We start from the raw sequence: 25217 nt of genomic DNA, 5'->3' as shown, positions 1-25217 counted from the left end.
GCAAAATCACAAACAAGCTGTGCACATATTGACTAGGCATACACAGGAACTGGAAGCCCAATTACCAATTACAAAGCAGTGTTGAACCAATGAAATGGGTCTGGTTTGAATTGGCACCAGATGAAAGTTAGAACTGATTTGCAGACAGTGAAACTGAATGGCCTGTATTGAAAACACCAGCGTGACTGAAGCGAGGGTGAAAAGGCTGCCATTTATCAAGTAGCTGCAGTTTACACGTCCTGGATCACGTGGTGGACCTGCAATGGGCGCGGAGGGGTGGAGCTGAGGGTTGAAGCGGAGCCTTGAGTGACACCAAGGACCTGATTATGAGTCTAACAGACTCGCAGTGGCTCGGCGGTGGGGGTCTCGTGACCGCCACATTACAACCCTTGTGGTCTGCCGCCCTGGGACCGCTGACTCCGGCGGGGAACTGCCGCTACCTGGCGGTTGTGCGGCACTCAAGAGGCATCCATATGCCAAACATTTTACAACTTTCATCTCCGCCACTGATTTCATGGAGGTGTTTCCTCCAATAAAACATTGGCGGCAAGGAAAGAAAGGGGATCCTTCAGGGCCCTCGTGGGCCTCAAGTCTTGTGGCTGCACACAGTTGTGTACAACATGTGCTCCCCTGCGTGCATGCACAGAAGTTCCACTTTGGCATAGCCTTTCGAGTCAATTGAGTGATGCAACTTCCTTTGACGTTCCCTTGGCGGAGCCTGTTTCATAGGGACCGACTGGCAACGGCAAAGGAAATGCCTGCCAATGACAAAAAAAGACGGTCAAACTCATAATCGGGCCCTAAGTATTGTGGTTACCTGGAGCACACTTCCTTGCAAAGTGCTCACACCCCTTGTGCATGTGTTATGCGTGTTCCAGACTGGAGTCTGCGCTGCTGTGAGGGGTATCACAGGTCACAGGTTGTGTATGGTAGGCAGCCTGGCTTTCCTTATCAACAAGAAATTGAACTTTAAAGACTACAAAGTTCAAAAGGAAGCAAGCCACAAAGATAGTTATCCCTGTAAAAACTGTACATTTGTGTGCTCCCCCTGTCAGTTGGCTGAACAGGCGTCCCGGATTTGCCAGGACGTTCCCCGTTTTTCCCTAGCTGTCCGTGCAGATTTCGAGAAATTTAGCTCATGTCACAGTTTTTTGAGAGGGTCGAATTGTTACCTCTCCCTTCCTTGTGATTGCACTGAATTCCCTTTTTTAAAATTTTTATAGCTGTTATATAATTTTGATGTAATTTCTTGTGTGCTTTTATGATTGTTTATGATTGTTTTTTAAATGATCGAATAAAGCTTTTGAATTGAACTGAGAGGGTCGACTAAAACGGGGGGAGGTGTTTTTTATGTTTTACAAAGCGGGGATATTTAGCAGTTGTTCTAAGAAAGGAATGTAATTCACAGGCAAGCTAGTGGGTTAAAAATAGCCTCGTATGTATGTTCTTATTGCCCTGTCATTCTGTGCGCTCGCTTGAAGTAAAATGATAGTCCTTCTTCTATTTTTATGAAATGTCCTAGTTTTTTTGCTTTAATATTCTTTTCACCCTTTAAGTGATATGACTTCTCAAGGCGTCTATGCAGCCTTTGTTTGTATGTTTTTTTAAGTATCTTTAACCGTGTCCGTTTGGGTGATGGAATAACTTTTTATTATTTTCGAAGTATAGTACGTTCAGAAATGTGATATAACACACTATATAAAAATTAATTAATGCAGCAAGGGAGGCCGGCCGTCAACATAAATGTTAAATTATGTTGTCAGAGTTCATTTTATGCTGATAATTCATAGTGTCGTAATCGCGAACTGTGAAAATGATAGTTACAATTTACTGAAAGTTTGAATTTACTTTAGTACTAGTTTAGGAATGTCAAAAGCAATCTTACCCTTTCCCTTTAGGGAAGGCACACAAGTTTAAAACAAAATATTCCTTACAAAAGAAAACACAAATTCAGAAGAGTTGCAAAACAGCCACATCAACTAGCAGAGGCGACTCTGTTGCCTTTGTAATGAGAAATACAATCCATCTCTTTCCCTGCAGCGAAGGAAAGCTACTGTTCAACAAAACATTCTTCAGAACAAACTCCCTTTGTGCTCCCACTATGACACAACCCGTCCTGGTAACGAGGCGCCTATGATGCGTTTGTTTCTCGTAATGAAATAAATAAAGGTAGAAACATAACTGAGGAGCAGCAGAAATCTCTAAAAAGGTAAACAAATACAGTGCAGGATGTTTCCAAGCTTTAGTAAAGATACAAAAGCCTGCCAAAAGGACGGTGGCTGAGCTCCATTCACAAACGGATGCAGAAACAAAAGGAAACCAGAGAAACAAGCAGAGACAAAGCAAGCATAACCGATTCCCAAGCGCCGCGGCTGGAAGAAAGCGCGCATGCGCACTGGGACATCTTGATACTGCCGGTGGCAGATCCTTCTCCTACCTCGCCGCCAAGACCTGGAACACTCTCCCTACCGGCCTGCGACAGACCCAAGACCTGCTGGCCTTCAGAAGACTCCTCAAGACCTGGCTCTTCGATCAGTAGCAGCGCCCCCCCCTCTTCTCCCTCCCCCCACCCCCAGTGCCTTGAGACCCTCACCGGTATGTAGCGCGCTTTACAAATGGACTGATTGATTGATTGATTGATTGACTGGATTTGGGGTTCTATAGAGCGCTCATATGCCCTGGAACATTTGGCGCTAGCCTGTGGTCAAGAATGGTGAACATGTACTTGCTTTACAGCCATATTTTTAATTTTTTCTGAAGATCAGAAGAGTTTTATATGAAGGTGCAAATCATTCCTTTGAAGTGCAGTGTTTCTAACAAACCTTCTGCCTGCCAAGGAGGCCAGCTTATGTCGAGCACAACTAGCTTTCCTCAAAGCTAGATCAAAGGGATCTTCTGAACGTATTTTTCAGGTGTTCCGGGCCTGTTCCAGCTGAGGCTTTGAAAGCAGCGTGCCGAGCTTTGAAGGTGACTCGCTTCTTTACAGGGAGCCTATGAGGCTTATTCAGGGCTTGGGATGCAGAATGGAGTTTGGGTCGTTTTAGGAGCATTCTGGCTGCAGAGAGTTGCACAGTTTGTAGCTTTAGCGTCAGCTTTACTTGTGGATTGAGATGCCGTCCATTGCAGTAAATGCGAGAGACAACCAGTGCAGTGACTACTATTTTTAATAGGTCAAATGGAATTAGGTGACTGATTTTCTTAAGCCTTTAGTACAAAAAAGGAAGAGGAAATGACTACATTGACCTGGTTTCTGTAGATTAGTCTGTTATCCAGAATTACTCCCAGATATGTTACTTTATTCTTTGGTGCTGGAAGAGTTCCCAAGTCTTGCGGCCACCAAGAAGGAGTCCAGGAGGATGCACTTTGCACAGACAGCATCACCTCTGTTTTGGCTGACTTTAATTTAAGTCCATTGTTGCCCATCAAATCACTAACTGCAGACATGCAGCTTTGAAAAGGTTCATCGATGCCATGATTGGTGGTGGAGAGGGACACCACAATCTGGGTATCATCAGTGTAGGACACTAATGAAAACCTGAATGATCTGACGAGTGCGGCCAGAGGGGTGACATACATGTTAAACAGGGATGGGCGTCATGATGCACCCTGGGGAACACAGCATAGAAAGGTGTGAGGTTCTGAAGTATAGTCAACCTAGCTTACTGATTGAACTCTATCGGTTAGAAAGGACTTGAGCAGGACTAACACACCGCCTTTAACCCCCAGCTTGCTCAATCGGTCGACCAAACATATGTGGTCGACCGTGTCAAAAACTGCAGATAAGTCCAATAGGACCAGGGCTGTTCTGCCACCCAGGGACGGCCTTTGGCATGTGCAAGCTGTGCACCTGCACAGGGCCACCAAACCCCAGTGGCCACCATGCCAACATATATCCTTAATATAATAATCCTCTGAGGATAGATACATATTTGCATGGCTGTCCCTGGCAGGGATTTGGCAGCCTCCGGCTCCGTTTCACTTCCAAACACCCTGAACCCCCTTTCTTCACTGGCTTCCGTGCTCCGCCTCACCCGGACCCCCTCTTCCGGGGCCCCCTACCTACGCTCCCTGCCCAGGACCGCCATGAGCCTAAAGCCGCCCCTGTGCCACCCTTATCCAAGGTGGAAGGGATTTCCTCTGTGGTGGAACTAAGGGCTGTCTCTGTGCCATGCCCACCACGGAACCCAGATTGGGTTACATCCAAGTACCTATTCTGCTCAAGGAAGGATGCTAGCTGTAAGTTCATAGCCTTTTCCACCGATTTGGCTGGAAAGGGCAGCTTTGCGATAGGGCGTTAACTGGTAGTGTCCAGGGGATTAAGAATGGATTTGTTTATTAGAGGTAGAGCTGATACCTTTTTCTAATCCTTCGGAAATGTGCCTGTAAAAAAGATTGTATCAAAGATTTTTGTTAAATGTCCAGGAATGATATTAGGGACCATCTGGATAGTGGTGGGAGGTCAAGGTTCAAGCGAAGGTCCCGGATTTAGTAACGATGATCAGCTGTCAGACTTGCACCGCTGATAATTTGGTAAATTCTCTAAAGGACCTAAGCTCGTCGTTTACTGAGGGGTCTGTAGTGATGGGCAGCTTGCTAGTTTGGTTGTTAGCAGCAAAGTTATCGAAAATGTCCTGAACCTTCTTTTTTTAAGGGCTTTCGGGCCCTGGCCCATACGTATTTTGGGGGCCGGATGTTCTCACTCTCTCTGCCTCTCTCTCTCTCACTCTCTCTTGCTCTTCTCTCTCTCTCTGCTTCTGCTCCCTCTCCTCAAAGTCTGGATGGTTGGTCACGGAATGCCTGACCTGCATACAGAGGGCTTTGTTCTTGGATGGGGCTGGGACTCTCGGTATGGAATGTCCATCATCATCTGTCTGCAGGGGGTAAACTACTGGGAATGTAAAAGAACAAAAGCAAAGACCGGTGTAGACCGAAAGAAAAGAGTTTAGCAAACAGGGGGGTAGTGTTGAGCTAAGCTCACTGCAGGAACAGAACAGGGCCCCCAGCTGCGAATATTGACAAGAGCGGGGGCCGTCACTGCTTTGTATTGTTCATAGTGTTGCCCCAAGAGAACAGGTGTGCCCAGATGTGGGTCCCATGCTCACTGTGCCACTGGAACTAAGCTGTACCTGGCTGAAGAGACCCAACTAGGCCCAAACCTGTCTCAGGTCACTTGTGTTCGGCGCAGACAGAACCTGGCTTTGCTGTTCGGGCTGGACTGTTCCCAACGGAGCCGGATCAAGGCTGATTTTCAGATGGCTGGGTCGAATCTAAGGTGGTACGGTGTGCAAAATAACGATGGGTTGGGATACGCCCTGAGTAATTACCAGTGGCTAAAATTATTTAAAGTATATCATCCATCCATCCTTTTTTTTACTTTTTAGCTAGGTAATGGGCATGCCTACCATTCTAGAAGACGTACAAGACATTTGCTACAGCCATCTACTTTCACCCAACAAACACCATAAACCTTCACCCACAGCTCACTGTAGTCAATAGATTCAGAATAGTATCGTACTTAACAAACTTTATCAAGGTCCGGTCCTCAATGAACGCCTCGGAACTAGTGCTTAATTTGAGCCAGTGGCTTCTGGTGCTCAGCACTAGCAAATAATTCTGAACACCGTCACTTACGAAACTTCACCACTTGGTGGCATTGTCCGTTTAATCTTAAGAGGAGGACACCAACAAGATGTCAAGATGGCTCAGTGAGCTAAATAGTTACTGTTGACATCTGAAGGATCTGCAGGCAATAATGTACAATTTAGCTGATACTAGTTAAAAGCAAACAGTCTGCAAGTAGTTTCAAGGGGACATTTAAAAATATGCTGTTTTTTTCCCTTGCACATTACTTAACCCAGCTTTGCAAATTTCAGTTCTTTTTATAGCGCCTGAGTAGGTTTCTAGCACACTTAAGTGGTTCCAGCTTCACAACAGAGAATGACAACAGCAGCAGCAGTCTGCCACATGACAAGATCATCCCAGGGGAGCAGTGCAGAAATGGGCCGTGAATTCTTCTTCGTGTAGCTGTTCAGCATAAGTAATGGCACATTAAGCCATTATTTATGCCAGTAAGCCATAGATGCAGCTCCTGGGTAGACGGAACACAAGTGAGGAGCCTAAAAGGAGACTTGTCCATGTCAGAATATTATATAGGGAAGCACCCAAACAAGCTTCTTTTACAAAGGGGAAGACGAACACATTCCTTTAAGATTCAGATATAATTAATACTTTTCTGCTAACTTTAGTCATTTGCATCTGAAAGGAAAATAAAAGACAGCAAGCAACCCAGGAAGTTCTTCATTCAAACCTTCAACGATAAAATATTGCACAAAGTTATTGTCTTGGTGATCAAAGTGCAGCAATTGTCCAACAACAGGATGGGTTTAAAAAGGTACTGGAAGCAGCACACGCAGGGTTCGGGTGCCTTATGCACAGTGGGGAGGCACAAGTGGTCACATTAGCCGATTGAATTCGAAGTGGGCATTGACCCCTGCTCAAATTAGTATGTCGGTGTTCACAAAGTCTACAACGTTTAACAATTTTCCTTCACCCTCGTACATTCGTCCTACCTTCGAAACCGAACTACTGTCACCCATACCCCACCTTTCTCATCCACACCATACTCCACAAAAGCAGGGGTCCCTCAAGGTTCTATCATCTCGCCCATGCTTTTCAACATCTACATGAAGTCATTACCAGTACTGATCAATCAATTTCACCTCACGTGCTATAACTATGTAGATGACTGTTAGACCTGGCATCTTTGGCGTGATTACCCCCATCTTTTTGCCTCTGCCTCCTGTATTTTTGATGCTGTGCTGGATTTCGTTTTTGCTGGTTTAGATGCTTTGGACACTCTGCCACTGCTGACCAGTGCCAGAGTGTAAGTGCTCCCTATGTAAATTGTTATTCTGATTGGATATACATGTTTGGCATATTTGTATTACCATGAAGTCCCTAGTAAAGTGCACTGGGTGTGCCAGGGCTGGTGATGACAAATGCTACTAGTGGGCCTGCAGCACTGATTGTGCCACCCACAGGAGTAGCTCTAAAATGGTGTCTCAGGCCTGCCACTGCAGCGCCTATGGGCAGTTTAGAACTGCCATGTCCTCCTGGTCAGTGTCCCCACTGACCAGGCCTAACCCTTCCCTTTTCGTGCACATCAGTCACCCCTATGGAAGGCCCAAGGTACCCCCCTGGGCAGGGTGCAGTGTATGTGAAAGGTAGAGCATGTACTAGTGCAGGTACCATGCTCTGGTAGTGAATTACAGCCATTTTCGTTTTTCACTATTGTAAGGCTATCTTGCTCCATAGGTTAACATGGGGGATGCTGGCTACAGTGGTTAACAGCATTTCTTCCCATAGGAACAAGATAGGACATAAGTATCTAGTATCCCTGAACTCAGAATTTAATAATACATCTTTTAGGAAAGGTGGTTTTTAAATCCTGTGTTTGAGAACAGCACTTTTAGAAAGTTGCTGTTCTCTTGTCTGACCCTTCTGTGTGCCTGGGCCTGTTTGTGTATTGACTGTCTGGTTTGTGAGTGACAGGGGCTGGGGAATTCCCCCAGAGGCTGGATGAGTCAGCACTAGGCTGAATGAAGCAATTGCAACCTGAGTGGTGGGAGGAGTTAGCACCTGGGCTGAATAGGGCTGTGCCTGCCTGCCACAATGCTGGCTCCACCTCCTGCTGGGCGGCTGAGGACCCTGCCCCTCACTCTGAAAGGAAAGATGCAGCCAGCAAAACAAAGTGCTCAGGATCCACCCAGAACTGGTTCAGACCGGGCTCAGGGCCCACATGCACAGAGAAAACAAAGACTTTAGGGGTATAAGTACAGGACCCCTGACAAGAGAAAATTAGATCATCCTGGAAATCAAGAAGGAACCTCTGCCAAGGAGAAAGCTGACTCTGAAGAAGGAAGACTGTCCTGCTGTTGCTCTGCTGGACTGACCTGTTGTTGCTTTGCTGCCAAGGAGAGGGGAAGGACTTTGCTGTGAGCTGTGTCCCCTGTCTTGAAGGAATCTCCAAGGGCCTGAGAAGAGCTGGCTCCCTGTTTTGAAGTCCCAGGAACAAAAGGACTTCACCCCCAGTCTCCCTGAACTCTGCTGAGAGAGTTCTGTCCTTCCTAGAGTGCTTGATCCAGTTGTGGGGCCTCTGGAAGTTGGACCTGAGCTGGGAAGCTTGAAACTAAGCTTGAGAGACTTTTGAAGCTGAAAAGTGTCGCATCGCTCGCTTGCGGAGCGCATCCCCGACAGTGCGAGAAGTTTCCCGCCGCTACGAAGGTCGAGATCGGCGCAGCGCCTGACGCCGCTGCCGGAGCCGTCGCATCCTTCGTTTGCGGAACGCACCCGACCGGTGCGGGAGAATCGAACATCGCTGCGAGTGTCGTCGCAGAGCCTGTCGTCGCTGGGTGAGATCGCCGCACCGCTTGCTGCGGACCGCATCACGTCGCTGCGAGCACCGTCGCAGAACCATCGCATCGAGGAGCTGCGAGAGAGAGGATCACCGCTGGACCGCGCATCGTCGCCCCGGAGATCGTCGCAGCCCCTACGAGATCATCGCATCGTGCCTTTGCGAGAACAGACTTCCCACGGAACCTACGCACCGGAATCTACGCAAGCTGCCTTCCTCCCCATACAGACCGGATTCGTCGCGACACGCCCGCTGCTGCAGCGGGGCTGTCGCATCGCCTCCCCAGGGTCTCAGGAGTGACGCATCGCTTGTTTCCACCGCACCAGCTTCCTGCTTGTGGAACTTTGTTGCATCTAAAAGGTACTGTGAGTAAACGTGACGCATCTGTGAACTTTTCACGCATCTGTGGATTATTTTAACGCAACTTAAAGAACTTTGATTACAACCTGAAGAACTCTTTTGAAACCGTAACCTTGAACTGTGTATGTTGGATTTTTGCCGTTTTGGTCTTGTGTAGTTTAGAATAAATATCTTTATTTTCCTAAACTGTTGTGGAATCAGTTTGTGGTGTTTTCACTGTGTTACTGTGAGTGTTGGTACAAATACTTAACGCATTGCCTCTGGTTAGCCTAGACTGCTCAGGCCAAGCTACCTTGAGGGCGAGCAGGGGTTATCTGAGAGGGTTATCTCCTTGTCCTGACTAGAAGCAAGGGTCCCTATTTGGACAGTGGTACCTACCTCTGCCAACTAGAGACCCCCAGTTCTAACAATGACACACAAATACTCCTTCAGCTGGAATGCCCCAAAGACATTGGAACCTCACCAATTTTCAGTTGTCTCAGAGCCGTAGATCAGTGGATAACTTGGAGCCATCTCAAATTGAATGCTTCTAAAACGGAAATACTCACGTCTGGTGATTGGAAACATTATACCCACTCGCCGCCTGATAAACTGGGATCACCGCCTAAAGTATCGAAGGAAGTCAGAAACCTTGGAATAACCATGGACTCCAAGCTATCGATGAATGTCCAAGTGGACAAACTAGCAATATTGAGCTTTGTCACTATAAAAACGCTGCGACGAATCTTCCCCCATTTGGGAGTTCCACACAAGGTCCAAGCTACCATCTTCCTTCTTCTATCCATACTCGATTACTCCAATAGCCTGTACCACGGATCATCTTTAACAACCATGAAAAGACTACAACGGCTTCATAACTCGGCTGCCAGACTACTCTTGCATATCAAACCTTGAGACCCCCTCTCACCTGCCTTGAAAGCCCTGCATTGGTTACCGGTTGCCAGAAGATCCACGTTCAAGCCGCTTTGTATCACCCGCAAAGCAATACATGGAATGGGCCCGCTCTTCATCAGGAATAAAATCGCCAAACACATTCACCAAAGAAACCTCCGCTCCAAAGTGGCACCTCGCCTCAAAATCCCAAGATACAAAAAGAAAACATGGGTGGCACATCCTTCTCTGTTTCAGCAGACAAACTATGAAACTCTTCATCCCCCAACATAAGATCCACGGACAACCACCTTATCTTTAGAAAACAACCCAAGTATTGGCTCTTCCCCCATACGCACCATACACATAAATATACAGCATATCCCTCTGTATATAAACATTTATGTGTTCTATAGATATGTACCTAACTTTGTGTATTGCTTTGTATAAACATGTGGATTAATCATGTTGTTAAATAAAAAAGTTTAAATACAACAACACTTGAAAACCAGAGTTTATCTAATGCATCTTTAATTTACATATACTTACTTCCTTTATCCATCTCTATATCTTCCATGTACTTGGATCTATATATTTATTACTTTTCTCCTAAAAAAGCATATTCAATGCACTATCCTATTTCTCATCCTATACCTCTATCAATATCTTTAATCTACATATACCGACCTCTTTTATGCATCTAGTGGAGAGGTGTGGCTCACTTGTTAGAGGCGGCAGACCCGTAAGCAGAGAACGGCCCGGGACCAGGGTTCAATTCCCGACGCGGCAGGGTCATGGACCAGGGTCAAAACGGACTTGATAATTCTCGCCTCGGTGCCTACTCTAACCAGGGAACACACTCGGCAACTCTGGGCATTAAGCTTGCCTCATCTCTACAACGGCCCCCCACAGACGCCAGGGATGCCTGGTTTCACCTTGGAGATACCCAGAAAGGGACCATCTCACAGGGAAAACCAGGACGGGTTCCCCAGTGGTCTTCAGCACCAGGATACTCCATGGAGTCGCAGTGCGCTTTACAAGTGCACCCACATTTACATCCACATCCCTGTTTACCCTTCCCAAGCCTCTTCCTACTGCTATGAGCTCCAAAAGAAAAAGTCTAAACCCTTCACTCTTCTATCCCCCCTCTATCCATTTCAATCAAAATAACAGACTAACTTGTCCACTTCTCAAATTTCATATTTCACTAAACAAATTCACCACTAATACTTTATGGGTTATCCTTTACGTTTTATCCTTTATGCATTGCCAAAGAAGCGCTTCGACTCCTCATCAGCAGTAGAAAGCACTATATAAATGCAATCCTTTTTCCCTCTTCTATCCCTCTGCTTCACTTCTCTATCCAAATAACTGAATAACATATCCACTACTCAAATTACTTTCATATTTCACTATACTAATTTTCAAAACTAATCCTTAATGGGTTCCGGAGTAGCATACTACTCTCTAAAAAAAGTGCTTCAACACCCCGTCAGGGGTAACATGCGCTATACAAACGCAAACCTTTTTCCCTCTTCTATCCCTCCCCTACGCTTCTCAATTCAAATAACTGACTAACATATCCACTACTCAAATTACTTTAGTATTTCACCATACTAATTTTCAACACTAATCCTTTATGGGTCCCGGAGTAGCGTGCTACTCGCCAAAAAAGCACTTTGACGCCTCGTCAGGGGTAGTAAGTGCTATATAAATGCAATTACAATACAATATAATTTTTTTCTCACATTAAGGCCTCAGGGGGTTATTTATGAGAGCCTTGTGTCACTTTTCCACCAAGTTAAGGGTTACATGCATGATGCAGGTCTCACATTTCGATTTATGAAGCCACGCACCACCCTGCGAGCCTTTGAGTAGCCTCATAAATCATGATCATAAATCATGAGTGATTTGCTCTGCGCCGCCTTACTCTGCACCCCAGAGGCGTTCCATGGACGTTATGGTACGTGTTCTCATACAACACTCATGGAATGTGATGCTGTCCCAGATTTGCAAAGTGATGTAAACCTAGGGAAGTGCCAAATCCGTACACATCCCGAGGTCAGGCGTAATTAGGAGACATTTATTTAACTACCCTTGTTAATTCCTCTATGTGAGCTGCATTCTGCAGCAAACATAGAAAGAGGAAAACACGTTTTAGGACTGTTTTGTGCAGGAAGATGCCCCTTCCTGAACACAAACCATCCTGCATGCAGTGGAGGCGCCGTTACACCGTGGTGCAAGGGTGCCTACATTGGCGCTAGGCGGCCGAAACAGCACCAGCACGGGGGTAAGTAAATTGTTGTAATGCTTTGCTTCGCCTGGCACCACACAAGCACCCACATAAAACTTTCATAAATAAACCTCTCATTCAGAGATGATTTTCATGGCAAACATTTCCCGGCAGCCTCAGCATGAACCGTGGAATGAGCCTTCTGCTATGTGCACACCTGCTTCATCATTACATGAAGAAAAATACACACACCATTTTTTCTCTGCCACTTTACCTTCTGCAGAGCTTATCTAGGCTCGATGCTGTTGCTCCAAACAAGAACAAAAATTGTTTTGTGCAGCAAATATTTTCTGCGGAACCATTTTGAAAGCATAGATAGGGATGCAAGCATCATAAATTGTGGCAAATGTCACAATGTCACACTGATACCTAGAGGTGAAAAGCCTTTGTAAACTACACAAAGTTGCGAAGTTTTCCATAGACATTCACAAATGTTCTGAACAATAAATACACTTTTTATGGATGATTTCAACCTACAGGACAGCTGGTCAAACAAATGGAGGCAATGTTATCTGATGTTATCCCTAGCGGTAGGGAGTTCCAGTCTCCTTGATGGGGAGAGTCCTCTGACAAGAAAAGCAGATAGAATATTGACATGCAGCGTGTTTAACAAAGCAGTGCCCAGGGCCCGCTTTGACCCGCGTTAACGGAAAAGTCATGCAACACAGCATTATGTGAGAGGGAATGAGCAGAAATGTGTTATATCTACTAGGAAATGTCACTGTTTTCCCCTCTCTCTGCACAGCTATCCGTCCTACTTGCGCTGACGCACTTTAGCCTGCCATGTGACCACATACACACCCTTGCGCCATAGTGCATTCAGTAAGAAATAGTTTTGGTGCTCGAAGGTCGCCATTCCAGTACAAACCCTATGCTTTAATGCTTTTCCTTCTTTGTATGTCTGCTGTGCAATGCAGCACTCTCCTCCTTACCCTAGACCCCAATAGGCCTAAAAGTTGGGTGCCAATCCCTGTCTATGAATAGTTGCAGATAGGACCTTGCATGAAAACCCATGGGTGTTTGCATGGGAATAACCACAGACCACCCATGGAACAGAGGGGGTCGCCCAGGCACCTGCAGCCCTTCTGTACTATAGAACTGCCCTGGGACTGTACACATCTACTGAACCCTGGGGCACTATGGCGGTCAGCCCGTGGCCATGGTTTGTCACTGGTGGGTCTGTGGAGATTACTGCTTTGAGGTGATGAACTGTTAAGGTATTAGGTTTGCTCCGCCCTGTGCAATCTGACTGAGCGGTTGATGGACAACATGGTGTGATTTTCAGGTCTGAATACAGACCGTTTTAGCTCAGGACGACCTCATTTCATCAATTCCAGAAACAAATATAATGCGAAGCACAGAAAGAGGGTGGGCTTTGCGTCAGCCCATTCAGACATTAAGAGGGTGGGCTTTGGGTCATCCCATTCAAACATTAAGAGAGTGGACTTTGGGTCATCCCATTCATACATTAAGAGGGTGGGCTTTGGGTCATCCCATTCATACATTAAGAGGGTGGGCTTTGGGTCATCCCATTCATACATTAAGAGGTTGGGCTTTGGGTCAGCCCATTCAGATGTTAAAAGAGTGGACTTTTAGGTCAGCCCAATCAAAAAATAAGAGGGTGGGCTGTTGGTTAACCCATTCAGACATTAAGAGGGTGGGCTTTGGGTCATCCCATTCAAACATTAAGAAAGTGGACTTTGGGTCATCCATTTCATACATTAAGAGGGTGGGCTTTGGGTCATCCCATTCATACATTAAGAGGGTGGGCTTTGGGTCAGCCCATTCATACATTAAGAGGTTGGGCTTTGGGTCAGCCCATTCAGATGTTAAAAGAGTGGGCTTTTGGGTCAGCCCAATCAAACATTAAGAGGGTGGGTTTTGGGTCAGCCCATTCAGCTATTAAGAGAGTAAGCTTTGGGTCAGCCCATTCAGCTATTAAGAGGGTGGGCCTTGGGTCAGCCCATTCAGACATTAAGAGGGTGGGCTTTGGGTCAGCCCATTCAGCTATTAAGAGAGTGGGCTTTGGGTCAGCCCATTCATACATTAAGAGGGTGGGCTTTGGGTCAGTTCATTCAGCCATTAAGAGGGTGGGCTTTGGGTCAGCCCATTCATATATTAAGAGGGTGGGCTTTGGGTCAGCCCATTCGGATGTTAAAAGAGTGGGCTTTTGGGTCAGCCCAATCAAACATTAAGAGGGTGGGCTTTGGGTCAGCCCATTCAGCTATTAGGAGCGTGGGCTTTGGGTCAGCCCATTCAGCTATTAGGAGAGTGGGCTTTGGGTCAGCCCATTCAGCCATTAAGAGGGTGGGCTTTGGGTCAGTCCATTCAGCCATTAAGAGGGTGGGTTTTGGGTCAGCCCATTCAGACTTTACGAGTGTGGGCTTTGGGTCAGCCCATTCAGACATTACGAGGCTGTACTTTGGGTCTGCCCATTCAGACATTAAGAGGGTGGGCTTTGGGTCAGCCCACTTAGACATTAAGAGGGTGGGCTTTGGGTAAGCCCATTTAGACATTAAGAGGGTGGGCTTTGGGTCAGCCCATTCATACATTAAGAGGGTGGGCGTTGGGTCTGCCCATTCAGACATTAAGAGGGTGGGTTTTGGGTCAGCCCATTCAGACATTAAGAGGGTGGGCTTTGGGTCAGCCCATTCATACATTAAGAGGGTGGGCTTTGGGTCTGCCCATTCAGACATTAAGAGGGTGGGTTTTGGGTCAGCCCATTCAGACATTAAGAGGGTGGTCTTTGGGTCAGCCCATTCATACATTAAGAGGGTGGTCTTTGGGTCAGCCCATTAATACATTAAGAGGGTGGGCTTAAGGTCTGCCCATTCAGACATTAAGAGGGTGGGTTTTGGGTCAGCCCATTCAGACATTAAGAGGGTGGGCTTTGGGTCTGCCCATTCAGACATTAGGTTCCAAGCCTTTTTCACGGTTTGCTGAAGCTTCAACAAGTTGTCCAATCAGGTCGTGGCATTTCATATATCCTTACAACGGCCCATTTGTGTTCACATTAAGATTTGGTGACAGAAATCAAGTAGTTATAGCAGAGCCAGTGTCTGCTCTTGAATGTATTCTTTCCTGACACATCAACGTTGTAATCAGTGGCTCTTTTGTTTAGGGAGTGTGTACTGTTTGATCTCTTAGTCTGTTATAAGGATACAGAGCTGTTTAGCAGCCCCGGGTGCAGGTTCATTTGTTTTAGTTTGCTATTATGATAAAATGATGTCGAATTCACAGAATGTTTGTTCAGGTGTGTTCGAGGGAGCTTTCCTAAAGATGTGGCAGAAATGCTGGCTTTTGTCAACACTATGTATACTGCAACATTTAGCTGTATGTGCCTTTTAACCTCACCAATAACAACATCAACGTCATCGTCTGACTTTCGCATCACTAGTCTTTGAGCGAATGGGTAAACTCTGCTGAAGACATCAGTTCAGATATAAAGGTTCTGGTTTCAACTTCTATAGAGTTGTAGCCTGAGGTTTTGTTTAATTAAAGTAGTTTTGTTATAGAACAGCTGTGGGTGGAAAAATAAAAATAGTCATTCAACTACTACCAAACAATCTCACTAAAAGTGACAGACACAGATTCATAAAGGTAAACTGAGATGAAAGTCTAACTTTACGACTTTCGGTATTCACAAAGGGCATTTATGAGTAGTAAAGTTAGGATTTGTCTCAGTTGTGGTCTCCGTTAAACTAAAGACCAAAACTTAAGTTTAACTGAGACAAAATTCTAACTTTACAACTCGTAAATGCCCTTTGTGAATACCAAAAGTCGTAAAGTTAGACTTTCGTCTCAGGTTACCTTTATGAATCAGGCCTAGTAACTTTACCAGTGCTTGTTTACAGAAAAGATGTCAGGATGAACACTCTCATGCTTTTAGAATGTTTTGCAGCCACATTACCAGTGCTGCAGGAGAGGATAGTGAAGTTTAGGATGAGCAGGAGGACGATAACAGCGACGAACAGGAGAATGCCAAGTGGCAGAATCCGCTTGAGCCATTTCTTTCTTTTGGAAGCCATCTCCGGGAGCTTGTTGTCTTTGAGGAAGGCCTGTGAGTGGAAGAGAAATGGGAACATTCGATGTATGCTGGCCATTAAAGATTGTGAAGGTAATACAGTTGCATTCTGGGATGACACCTACTAACACGACAGTCTGGTAACATGGACACACCCACCAGATCCATCCAGCCATGGATTTATTGAGAGATGTCTGTCCCAGCATCAGGACCAGTTTGACATCCTTACTTGAGCCTGGGACACAGAATCCCTATTGGATATGTAAGATGTACTCATTCATGACTTAAACCCCTCCAGAACCCACTTTAGAGCCTCTCTTGAACCGGATGCGAAGTCACTTTTTACTTGACCCGGTGAAATTTCATTATGCTGGCGTTATGTTATGTTATGGTATGTTAAGTTATGTTATCAATGCCTCTAAATCGTGTGAATACCCGGAGGTGTCTTGGCGCCATCTCTGCTAGACATGTTGAATGAGAGCCTACTGATTATCAAGCAGCCAGGATTATAATCTGCATAATTTACAGCATTTCACTTTACAGTTGTTATGCGAAATACCCCAAATCACACCATTACGCCAGGTCCTGTAATTAGGCTGCTGTTCAGGGAAACATTCTAATGCAGGTGCACGAGAGCAGTGCGATCGAGCACAACATGCGTGGCTGCTGTGTGCGTTAGGTGTGATTTAGCGATATTCTTTTAGTGCCAAATCCATCCTTGCGTCCAGAATAGACGCATGGACTTTTTTTGCAGAACATTATAGCACAAAACGCTGGATTTCACCTCTTGTAAAATCTATGTAATTTTCAAGACATTACACGTAATTGCGCAAGTGCAAAATACTAGAATTTTTCGCACCACTGTTACATGCTTATTTATTCATATTCATTAATTTGTCATGCGAAGCCCAATCTTAATTTAAAAGGAATATTGCGGACAGAATTCACAGTGAAGTTGTCGCCATTGTCTATTAGCAATCTTTCTTACAATATCTACGTATGTTTTGCTAAGGTCTTTCTCATACTCTGCGTGTAACATTAGAATCGGTTCACACATGATAGGGTAGCACATGCCTCGAGTCCCACTGCATCTGTTTATTTCTGTAAAATATCTTGAGGTCATCTCTAACAACGGGTCAGTGGGTACCAATGTGGTCACCGCATGCATCCATCTGTCCCTGGGCTTGCCAGGGATGCAAGCAGAGGGGTGAATGTCTGGCAAGCTTAGGGTCCGATTCACAAAGGTAAACTTACACCAAAAGTTTAGACGTAAAATGTCGAACTTTACTGGTAGTACAGTTAGACTGTAAAGTTAGACTGTAAACTTAGACTTTTGGTCTAAACTTAACACCTTCCCTGCGGGCTAATTCCCCCTTAAAGCGGGGGGGGGGGGGGTCCGCTTGCGGCGCCGCAGTGCTTGTGACGAGTTCGGCTCGTCATGCAGCACGGTGGCGCAGTGCTCATGACGAGCTCGTCATGACCACACCCGTTTAATGGAACGCCCCGCACAGCAGGGGAATTATCCCTGCATGGGAGTTCCACAGCCGTTATGACGAGCTCAGCTCGTCATGAGTACAGCCCCACTGTGCCTCATGACGAGCGCCCAAGGGGTTAAACCAAATGTCTAACTTTCCTACTAGTAGAGTTAAACTTTAGGTCTAAACTTAGACTTCAGATCTAAACTTAGTCTAGTTGATCTTAGTTTACCTTTGAGAATTAGGCTCCTTAGTCTGCAGACGTCATTTCCTTTAGGAAACACATAACGGTCCTCTGCTGCCATTCGGTGTTGCTGGTGAACTCAGGAGGCAAAAAAGAGGTCTGCAGAAGTTCACTGAAGCGGTCTTCTTGAGTCAGAGCTCGGACCAGCTCGTTGCATTGGATGCACACATCCATGGGGACGCCCGGATGCACACATCCTCACAAATGGATCCTGTGCACACTTTGGGGCATATTTATGAGAGCTTCGTGCATTGCTTGCACCACAAAACATCGAACATGCAGGACACAAAGCTCAATTTCCTATTAATGAGGTCACGCAAATCCACGGTGCGGGCTTTGAATGGCTTTAAAATATGGAGTGATGCAACGCAGTGCAAACCGCTGCGTTCCATTCCTCTGCACAGCGCAGGCCTTCCATGGGCTTTGCAGCTGGCGTTCCCACGCAAATCCCATGGTTTTTGACGCATTCCCAGATTGACCAAACCTAGAACACCTGGAAATGCACCAGAAAGATGCACTCGCAGGTGAACAACAAATGGGAGAAATATCTTTATTTCTTAAACAATATATTTTTCTATGTGTGCCACATTTTGCAGCACACATAGAATGAGGAACACACCTCTATGGGCTATTTTTATGCAGGAAGGTGGTCCTTCCTGCACAAAAACAATCCTGCTTACAACACAGGCTCCTTTGCACCAGCGTTGGCGCCACGCTGCTAAACTGGCTCCAGAACAAGGGGAACGGAAAGGACTGTGCCGTATTGGATTAATACAGCACATTCCTGCCCTTTCCCTGGGACGCAGGGCAGTGGCCCTGGCCACAATTATCGTAAATATGCCCCTTTCTGTGCAATCAAAGTTATCCTCAAGTTGTGGCTGGTACGAGGAATGACTGGGCAATGACAACATTAACCCATTTACAGCAGCGGTAATTCCGCCGCGGTGCGGGCTTTTGAAAGCGCGGGAGGGGCCGCGTCAGCCAACTGACAGGCGCAGCACTACCGAGGTAGTCCTCGCGACGGCTAATTGGCCAACGAACACACACAAGGGGTTAATATAGCAATTTCTCCATTGTTTAGGAAGGTGAGACTTCAGGGGTCATCTTGTCTCACCGAGACCCGTAAGATATGATGATATGATGCTCTCACGTGCTTCAAACTCTGTTCCGGATTTATAAATAAGCTATGCAACGCACCACAGCAAGTGAAGTTGCTGATCTGCGCTGCGTGAACCGGACAGAGCTGATATGCTCCTTATCTACTAAGATGTGGCGCTGTTCTGCTCTCGCCTTGCGCTAGCGGACTTCTGGCAGCAATGCGACAATGCCGGCACCTTTGTGCTATACTGCAAGGGTGCCTGCGTTATGGTCAGTATAGTTTTTGTGCAGCAAGGGTTACCTTCCTGCACAAAAACTATCCTTTAAGACTGTTCCCTTTTTGTAGTGAGCTGTAGAATGCAGCAGACACGAAAAGAGGGAAACAAAATGAGGAGAAATGTTTTTATTTCTCCTCGTTTTGTTTTCTTCCTCGTTTTGTTTTCTTCTTTGCATGTGTGCTGCATTATACAGCTCACTATAAAAATGAATTACCATTAAAAGATCATTTTTTGTGCAGGTTACTCCTGAACCTTGCTGGTGCAGAATTTTTGAACACGCCCCTGTCAGCAACTTTTGTAGATAGGAATTTGTGCCAAACCCTATGGGTAATATACACATTCAAGATTATTTCTGTCAGTAACATGGGCATTCAAGATTCGTTTTCTGTCAGTTACATGCACATTTAAGGTTATTTCTGTCAGTTGCATAAATATTCAAGATTATCTCTGTCAACAACATAAGCATTTAAGATTATATCTGTTGGGAACATATGCATTCATGATTATTTCTGTCAGAAATCTAAACATTCTTGTGTATTTCTTTCAATAAAATACTTCTTTCTGTCAGTAATATACATATTCTAGAGTGTTTTCGTCTAGATTGATTCCTTCGAGTAACCCACATATCCAGGAATATTCCTATAAGTGACACGCGTCTGTATCAGCACATACATATCCAAGATTGTTCCTATCATTAATATATGTATCAAAATTGATTGGAATTAGTGGCATAGGTGTCTGAGATTATTTGTTTCAGTAGCATGCACAACCGATATCATTCCCATCGTCAACATATGCATTTAAGATTATTTCCGTCAGAAATCTGGGTATCCAAAGGATTCCTATCATTTTCATATGTATCCAAGATTATTCCTGCAGTAACATTTGTAACCAGTATCTTTCCTTTTAGTAACAAATATGAACCATGTGGGGTTACAATATAGCCAGGCAGCCATTGTTGTAAATTAAAAGCGGGTATGATCATTCTCTTTGTATGTTGATGAGTCATCTTAGTGCTTCTTCTGGGAAATTAAGTCCCACCAACCACAAGTGGAGAAGAGAGCTCCCTTCAGGGGGTTTACTTGAGGACTTCACCACTTGGCCGTGAGAACCAGAGATTCGCGGACACATTTCTTTCCAAATACTGTGCTGAGCTTTAAGGGAGAAAGATACTCAGTCTTGCACTGATTATGCCCAGGCCTAACTGCAAATATTGCTGTTTGTGAGTTATCAGAGCAGGGGGGCAATGGGCAGCTCGGCCATCTGGCAGTAGTAACACCACAAAGCCATGTGCCCAGGTGGCAGTGCCAAGCAAATAACACAAGATCTTACAATCAGTTTTAGAGTGAGGCTGCACACCGCCAAGAGGATGAGAAGGGACCAGGTGATGAAACATTCCATGGAGTGGTCCAACTTGTGAAGTATCTTTCTTTCTAAGCAATCTTGTTGTGTCCAAGTGACTCTGGTGCACACCACAAACCAGCCAGTGTTACTTGTATACCATGGAACACTACGGGCACTGACAACTCCTGGAACTTCACAAGGCACTTGTTCAAGGATTACTTACTTGAGAACCATGAAGAAATAAACCTATGCGAACAATATACATCTTCTGTGGCACATCTGTGCCAGATGCTCACCCGGTCAGATTTTCACAATGTACTAAGTCAGAGAACTTCTTGGTCCAGGCTCTGCTTGAAGCAAACTGAAAGCAGATGGAAGTTCCGCCCCCTTAGCTAATGCTGAGAGGCTGCTGAAGGCCATCTCAATGGTGCAATGCCTCAATGTAAGGCTGCCTTTGGAAGGTAAGATGCAGAGCCAGGCCCGGCAGCTAACCCCCTACTCTGCTAGGCCAAAGGTGGTGTGCAGCAGGTGATTGGCTGCCTGACTGGAGGTTGGACACAGGGCCTGGCCACAAGCCAGGCCTTGCAGCTACCCCGCCGCCAACCCATATCAAAGTCCATGCACATCGTGGCTCTCTGTGGTGTATGGGGTTACATAATATTACTTTATGTTTAAAATAACCCTATAAATTCACTAAAAACATGTGCCCTGAGGCAACTATAACTCATGCATTCTGCATGTACGGCTGATTATGTCACATATTACATCACTCATAACATCTTCTATCACCCGTCACCCAGGCCCTCGTCACCAGCAGACTCGACTATGGGAACGCCCTCTACTCAAGAACAACAACCAAGCTCCTGAGATGACTACAACGAATCCAGAACGCCTCGGCATGACTGATCCTCAACGTCCCTTACCGTAGCCACATCACACCCCACCTGAGCCACCTGCACTGGCTCCCTGTCAACAAGAGGATCACCTTCAAGCTCCTCATCCACACACACAAGGCACTACACAACACCGGACCTACTTACCTCAACAACCGACTCAGCTTCCACACCCCCACCCAAAGCCTCCGCTCGGCCAGCCTCGCCCTCGCCTCAGTTCTTCGTATCCGAAAAACCACCGCCGGCGGCAGATCCTTCTCCTACCTCGCCGCCAAGACCTGGAACACCCTCCCCACCAGCCTACGACAGACGCAGGACCTGCTGGCCTTCAGAAGACTTCTCAAGACCTGGCGCTTCGATCAGTAGCAGCCCCCCTCCCCAGCGCCTTGACACCCTCACGGGTATGTAGAAATGCAGTGATTGATTGATTGATCTATGACATCATCAATAATTTCAGTGCAACATTTACAAGTAAATTATTGATAAGAAAACTGTGAGTGTCAGGGGAATGAGTTATAGTTACCTTAGGGCACGAGTTATCGTTACCTTAGGGCATGAGTGATAGTTACCAGACCTAACTGTAACTGCTGGTTATGTTAATTTAAAATGTTATGTAGCCACTGAAATTTTCAGTGAATATATTTATATGTATATATATTAGCTAGTGGCGATCGCCACTGAGTAGCTATAAATTGGTTAGCATTTCCATAGGAAATGCCTTTGTTGTATTGCTAACAACTTTTTTACATTTGACGAATATTTATGAAACAATCCTAAAAAGTGCTACTTGTTGCCGAGTTTGTGCATAGACAGTTTCTGGGTGGTAAGCCAGCATCCAGGGGCTGACAAAAAGGGGGGGTTCCAAAACGCAAAATCTCCATCCATTTTCCATAGACTTTTTGTTAATAGCGCTACTGCAAAAACTTGAAACGACTACACACAATTTGGCAGGAAGTTAGATCGTGGTCAAGAAAGCCTGGTTTTTACAAATCCATTCAGTTGTTTTTGAGATATTTGTATATCTATGATGATGAGTTTGAAGGACTCTCGTGAGAATCCCTCAAATCCAATTTTTTAAAATAGAGCATTCTGATTCGCCCAGGGGCCTTTTTTTCTCTTGAGCCAATTCACTCCCACGAGAGACATGTTACTATGGGAGCGATCACACTCATAGACTGCTAGCAACGTGAAGAAAGATGTGGCTGGCAGCCATTACAGGCCTCTGGTACTGCATTTTTAATTAAAACAAGCTTTTGGCTGCAGGGTAGGGGTACCCTGTCTCCCTGGCCCTTGTGGGGGGGGGACTCCCTAGCCTGCCCCTGGAGCCCTGGATTCAAAAATAAAAATAGTGGTGATTTTTGCTGCAAACTTATCTTATCTTATCTTATGCTGTATTTATAAAGCACGCTGACACCCGAGGTTTCCTGGCGCTGTGATTAAGATTGAGGGTGAGGGCCATAGCTTAAATGAGGTTCAAGAAGAGCCAAGTTTTTAGGCACTTTCGGAAGCTTAGCAGGGTGTCAGAGGTTTTAATCAGAAGGGGGAGGGAGTTCCACAGTTTGGGTGCTAGATAGCTGAATCTGCAGCCGCCCAGTTTCTTTAGTTTAACCACCGGAGTGGTGAGGAGGTGGAGATGGGCAGAACGGAGGTTACGAGCCGGACAGTGGGAGTTGATTAGAGATTTCAGGAAAGCCGGGCCCTTGGTCTGCCGGGCCTTATATACCAGGCAGCCTATTTTAAAAGCAGCTCTTTGTTCAATGGGCAGCCAGTGCAGCTTGGCCAAGAGGGGTCTAGCAGATTGCCATTTGGGGGCTTTGCAAATAAGCCTAGCTGCCTGGTCGCAGGTCTTCAGCAGAATCACTGCCAAACAGCGAGCTGCGAGCTGAAGCTCAACGCTGGTTCTCCCAAGACCTAAAAGCTAAGAAACTGTCCTTGCGCCAACTTGAGCGACAGTGACGCCGCTGCTATTCCCCCGACTTAAAATCTGAGTGTATCACGGCCAGGAAGGAGTACATGAAGGCGATTCTTGTCACTAAAACTGCTTATTATTCCTCCCGTATTCTTAATTCAGCAGACAGACCCAAGGATATTTTCTCAATTCTAAATGAGCTGACTGACTTAGACAGCGTCCGCCCTAGGGTGGCTCCAACCTAGACCTTCTGTGATGCCCTCAACACTTACTTCATTGACAAAATCATGGACATCAAGGAGGAGAGCATTCCTACTTCCCCTGGCGATGCTCCTTTGCTACCCATTCCACCACCAACAAAGTCACATTAAATAGGTTTCCTACTATTACCTCAGAGCAATTCTTAGAGTTACTGGCAAGAGTTAAGTCAGGAGCACCCTCTGACAAATGCCCCCCTTACATCCTTAAAGAGTGTCTGTCCTCCGTCCCGACTCCGGCCTATACTCTGATGAATGACTCTTACATCTGGTTTAGTACCCCTTGCATTTAAGGAAGCAACAGTCATCCCACTCCTGAAGAAACCTGGGGTGGACCCCACTTGCATGGCAAACTACCGGCCAATCTCTTTGCTCCCTTTCTTGGCCAAAGTTATGGAAGCCCATGTCGCGAAACACCTGTCTAACTTTTTGGAGGGCTCAAACTATCTTGATCCCCACCAGGCAGGCTTTCGCCCTGCCCATTCAATAGAGGCAGTGGTAGTTGCGGTCTTAGACTCACTCCGTGACTTCACTGACAGACATTCTCCTCAGGCCCTGGTGCTGTTGGATTTGTCGGCCGCATTTGACACGGTCGACCATGGCATATTGATCGACCGAGTCAACCAGGCCGGCATCAGGGGCCTAGCGGCCTGTTGGCTGAGGTCTTTCTTGGAGAATCGTTCCCAGTCGGTCCGCCTTGTTACCCTGGTCGGCCCTAAACGGTCCATCACCTGTGGAGTCCCTCAGGGCTCATCGTTGTCACCCCATCTGTTTAACATCTACATTCTCCCTCTAATCCAGGCCTTAAGAGACAAGCATGTGTCAGTTTTTAATTACGCGGACGACCTGCAACTGCTCTTCACTGTTGACAACTCCACCCTCTCCATTTCTCATTTTCAGTCTACCATGAGGTTCATCCAAACTTGGATGAACCAAAACCACCTAAAACTAAACCCTGGAAAAACCGAGCTGGTGCTCACAGGTGATAGTGCTAAATATTGGGGCACACACTACTGGCCCTCAGACATGGGTCAAGCCCCTACTCCTACTTCCTCTGCAAAGACACTTGGAGTGACCCTGAACAGTGACCTCTCTCTAAAAACTCAAGTGGGTCTAGTGGTCTCCAAGTGTTTTTTCCAGCTCAGAAAAATCCGGAAGGTGTGACGCTTCTTTACTCCAGAGGCCATCACGCAGGTGGTGATCACCACGGTACTGTCCCACCTGGACTATGCAAACTCCATATATCTAGGACTACCTTTATATCTACTGAAGCGCCTCCAGATGGTCCAGAACTATGCAGCCTGACTTATGACTGCTCAACCCAGATGACATTCAGCATCTCCTCTGCTCAGGGACCTTCACTGGCTCCCTCTGGCCCAACGCTGTTCCTTCAAAACTGGCTGCATGATTTTTAAATCTCTCCACTGCAAAAATCCCAAATTCATAAATAATCTCATCATCAGGCACACCCCCTCCCGTAACCTGCGCTCTGCCCACCTAGCCCTCCTCCAGACACCCGCTTTCAAACGCAAACGGTGGCTGCAGATTTGCTGTTCTTGCATCTCGTCTATGGAACACCTTCTCCTTCGAGATCAGGTCCTGGTCGGACCTCATGTCATTCAGGAATGCTTTAAAAACATGGCTCTTTAGACAAGCGTATGACTAATTCCATTGTGCTCACGTCCCCAGGTTCCGTTCTCTGTCTATCTTAGCGCCAGGAAACCAATCGGTGGCAGTGCCCAAAATAAATACTTTTTAA

At 46.1% G+C, this 25217-nt stretch overlaps 1 protein-coding gene across 2 annotated transcripts in view; it reads right to left on the bottom strand.

Moving 5' to 3' along the window:
- The window catches only part of KEL (Kell metallo-endopeptidase (Kell blood group)), a 554418-nt gene that overhangs the window by 360535 nt on the left and 168666 nt on the right, over window positions 1–25217 (bottom strand). For both annotated transcript variants that reach the window (XM_086929702.1, XM_086929703.1), the window contains exon 2: window positions 15847–15994. In XM_086929702.1, the coding sequence (XP_086785828.1) occupies window positions 15847–15994 (148 nt within the window). The remainder of the gene's footprint in view (window positions 1–15846; window positions 15995–25217) is intronic.

Source organism: Lissotriton vulgaris, chromosome 7 (assembly GCF_964263255.1).
Source record: "Lissotriton vulgaris chromosome 7, aLisVul1.2, whole genome shotgun sequence".
NCBI lineage: Eukaryota > Metazoa > Chordata > Amphibia > Caudata > Salamandridae > Lissotriton > Lissotriton vulgaris.
This window is presented reverse-complemented; position numbering and strand designations above follow the sequence as displayed.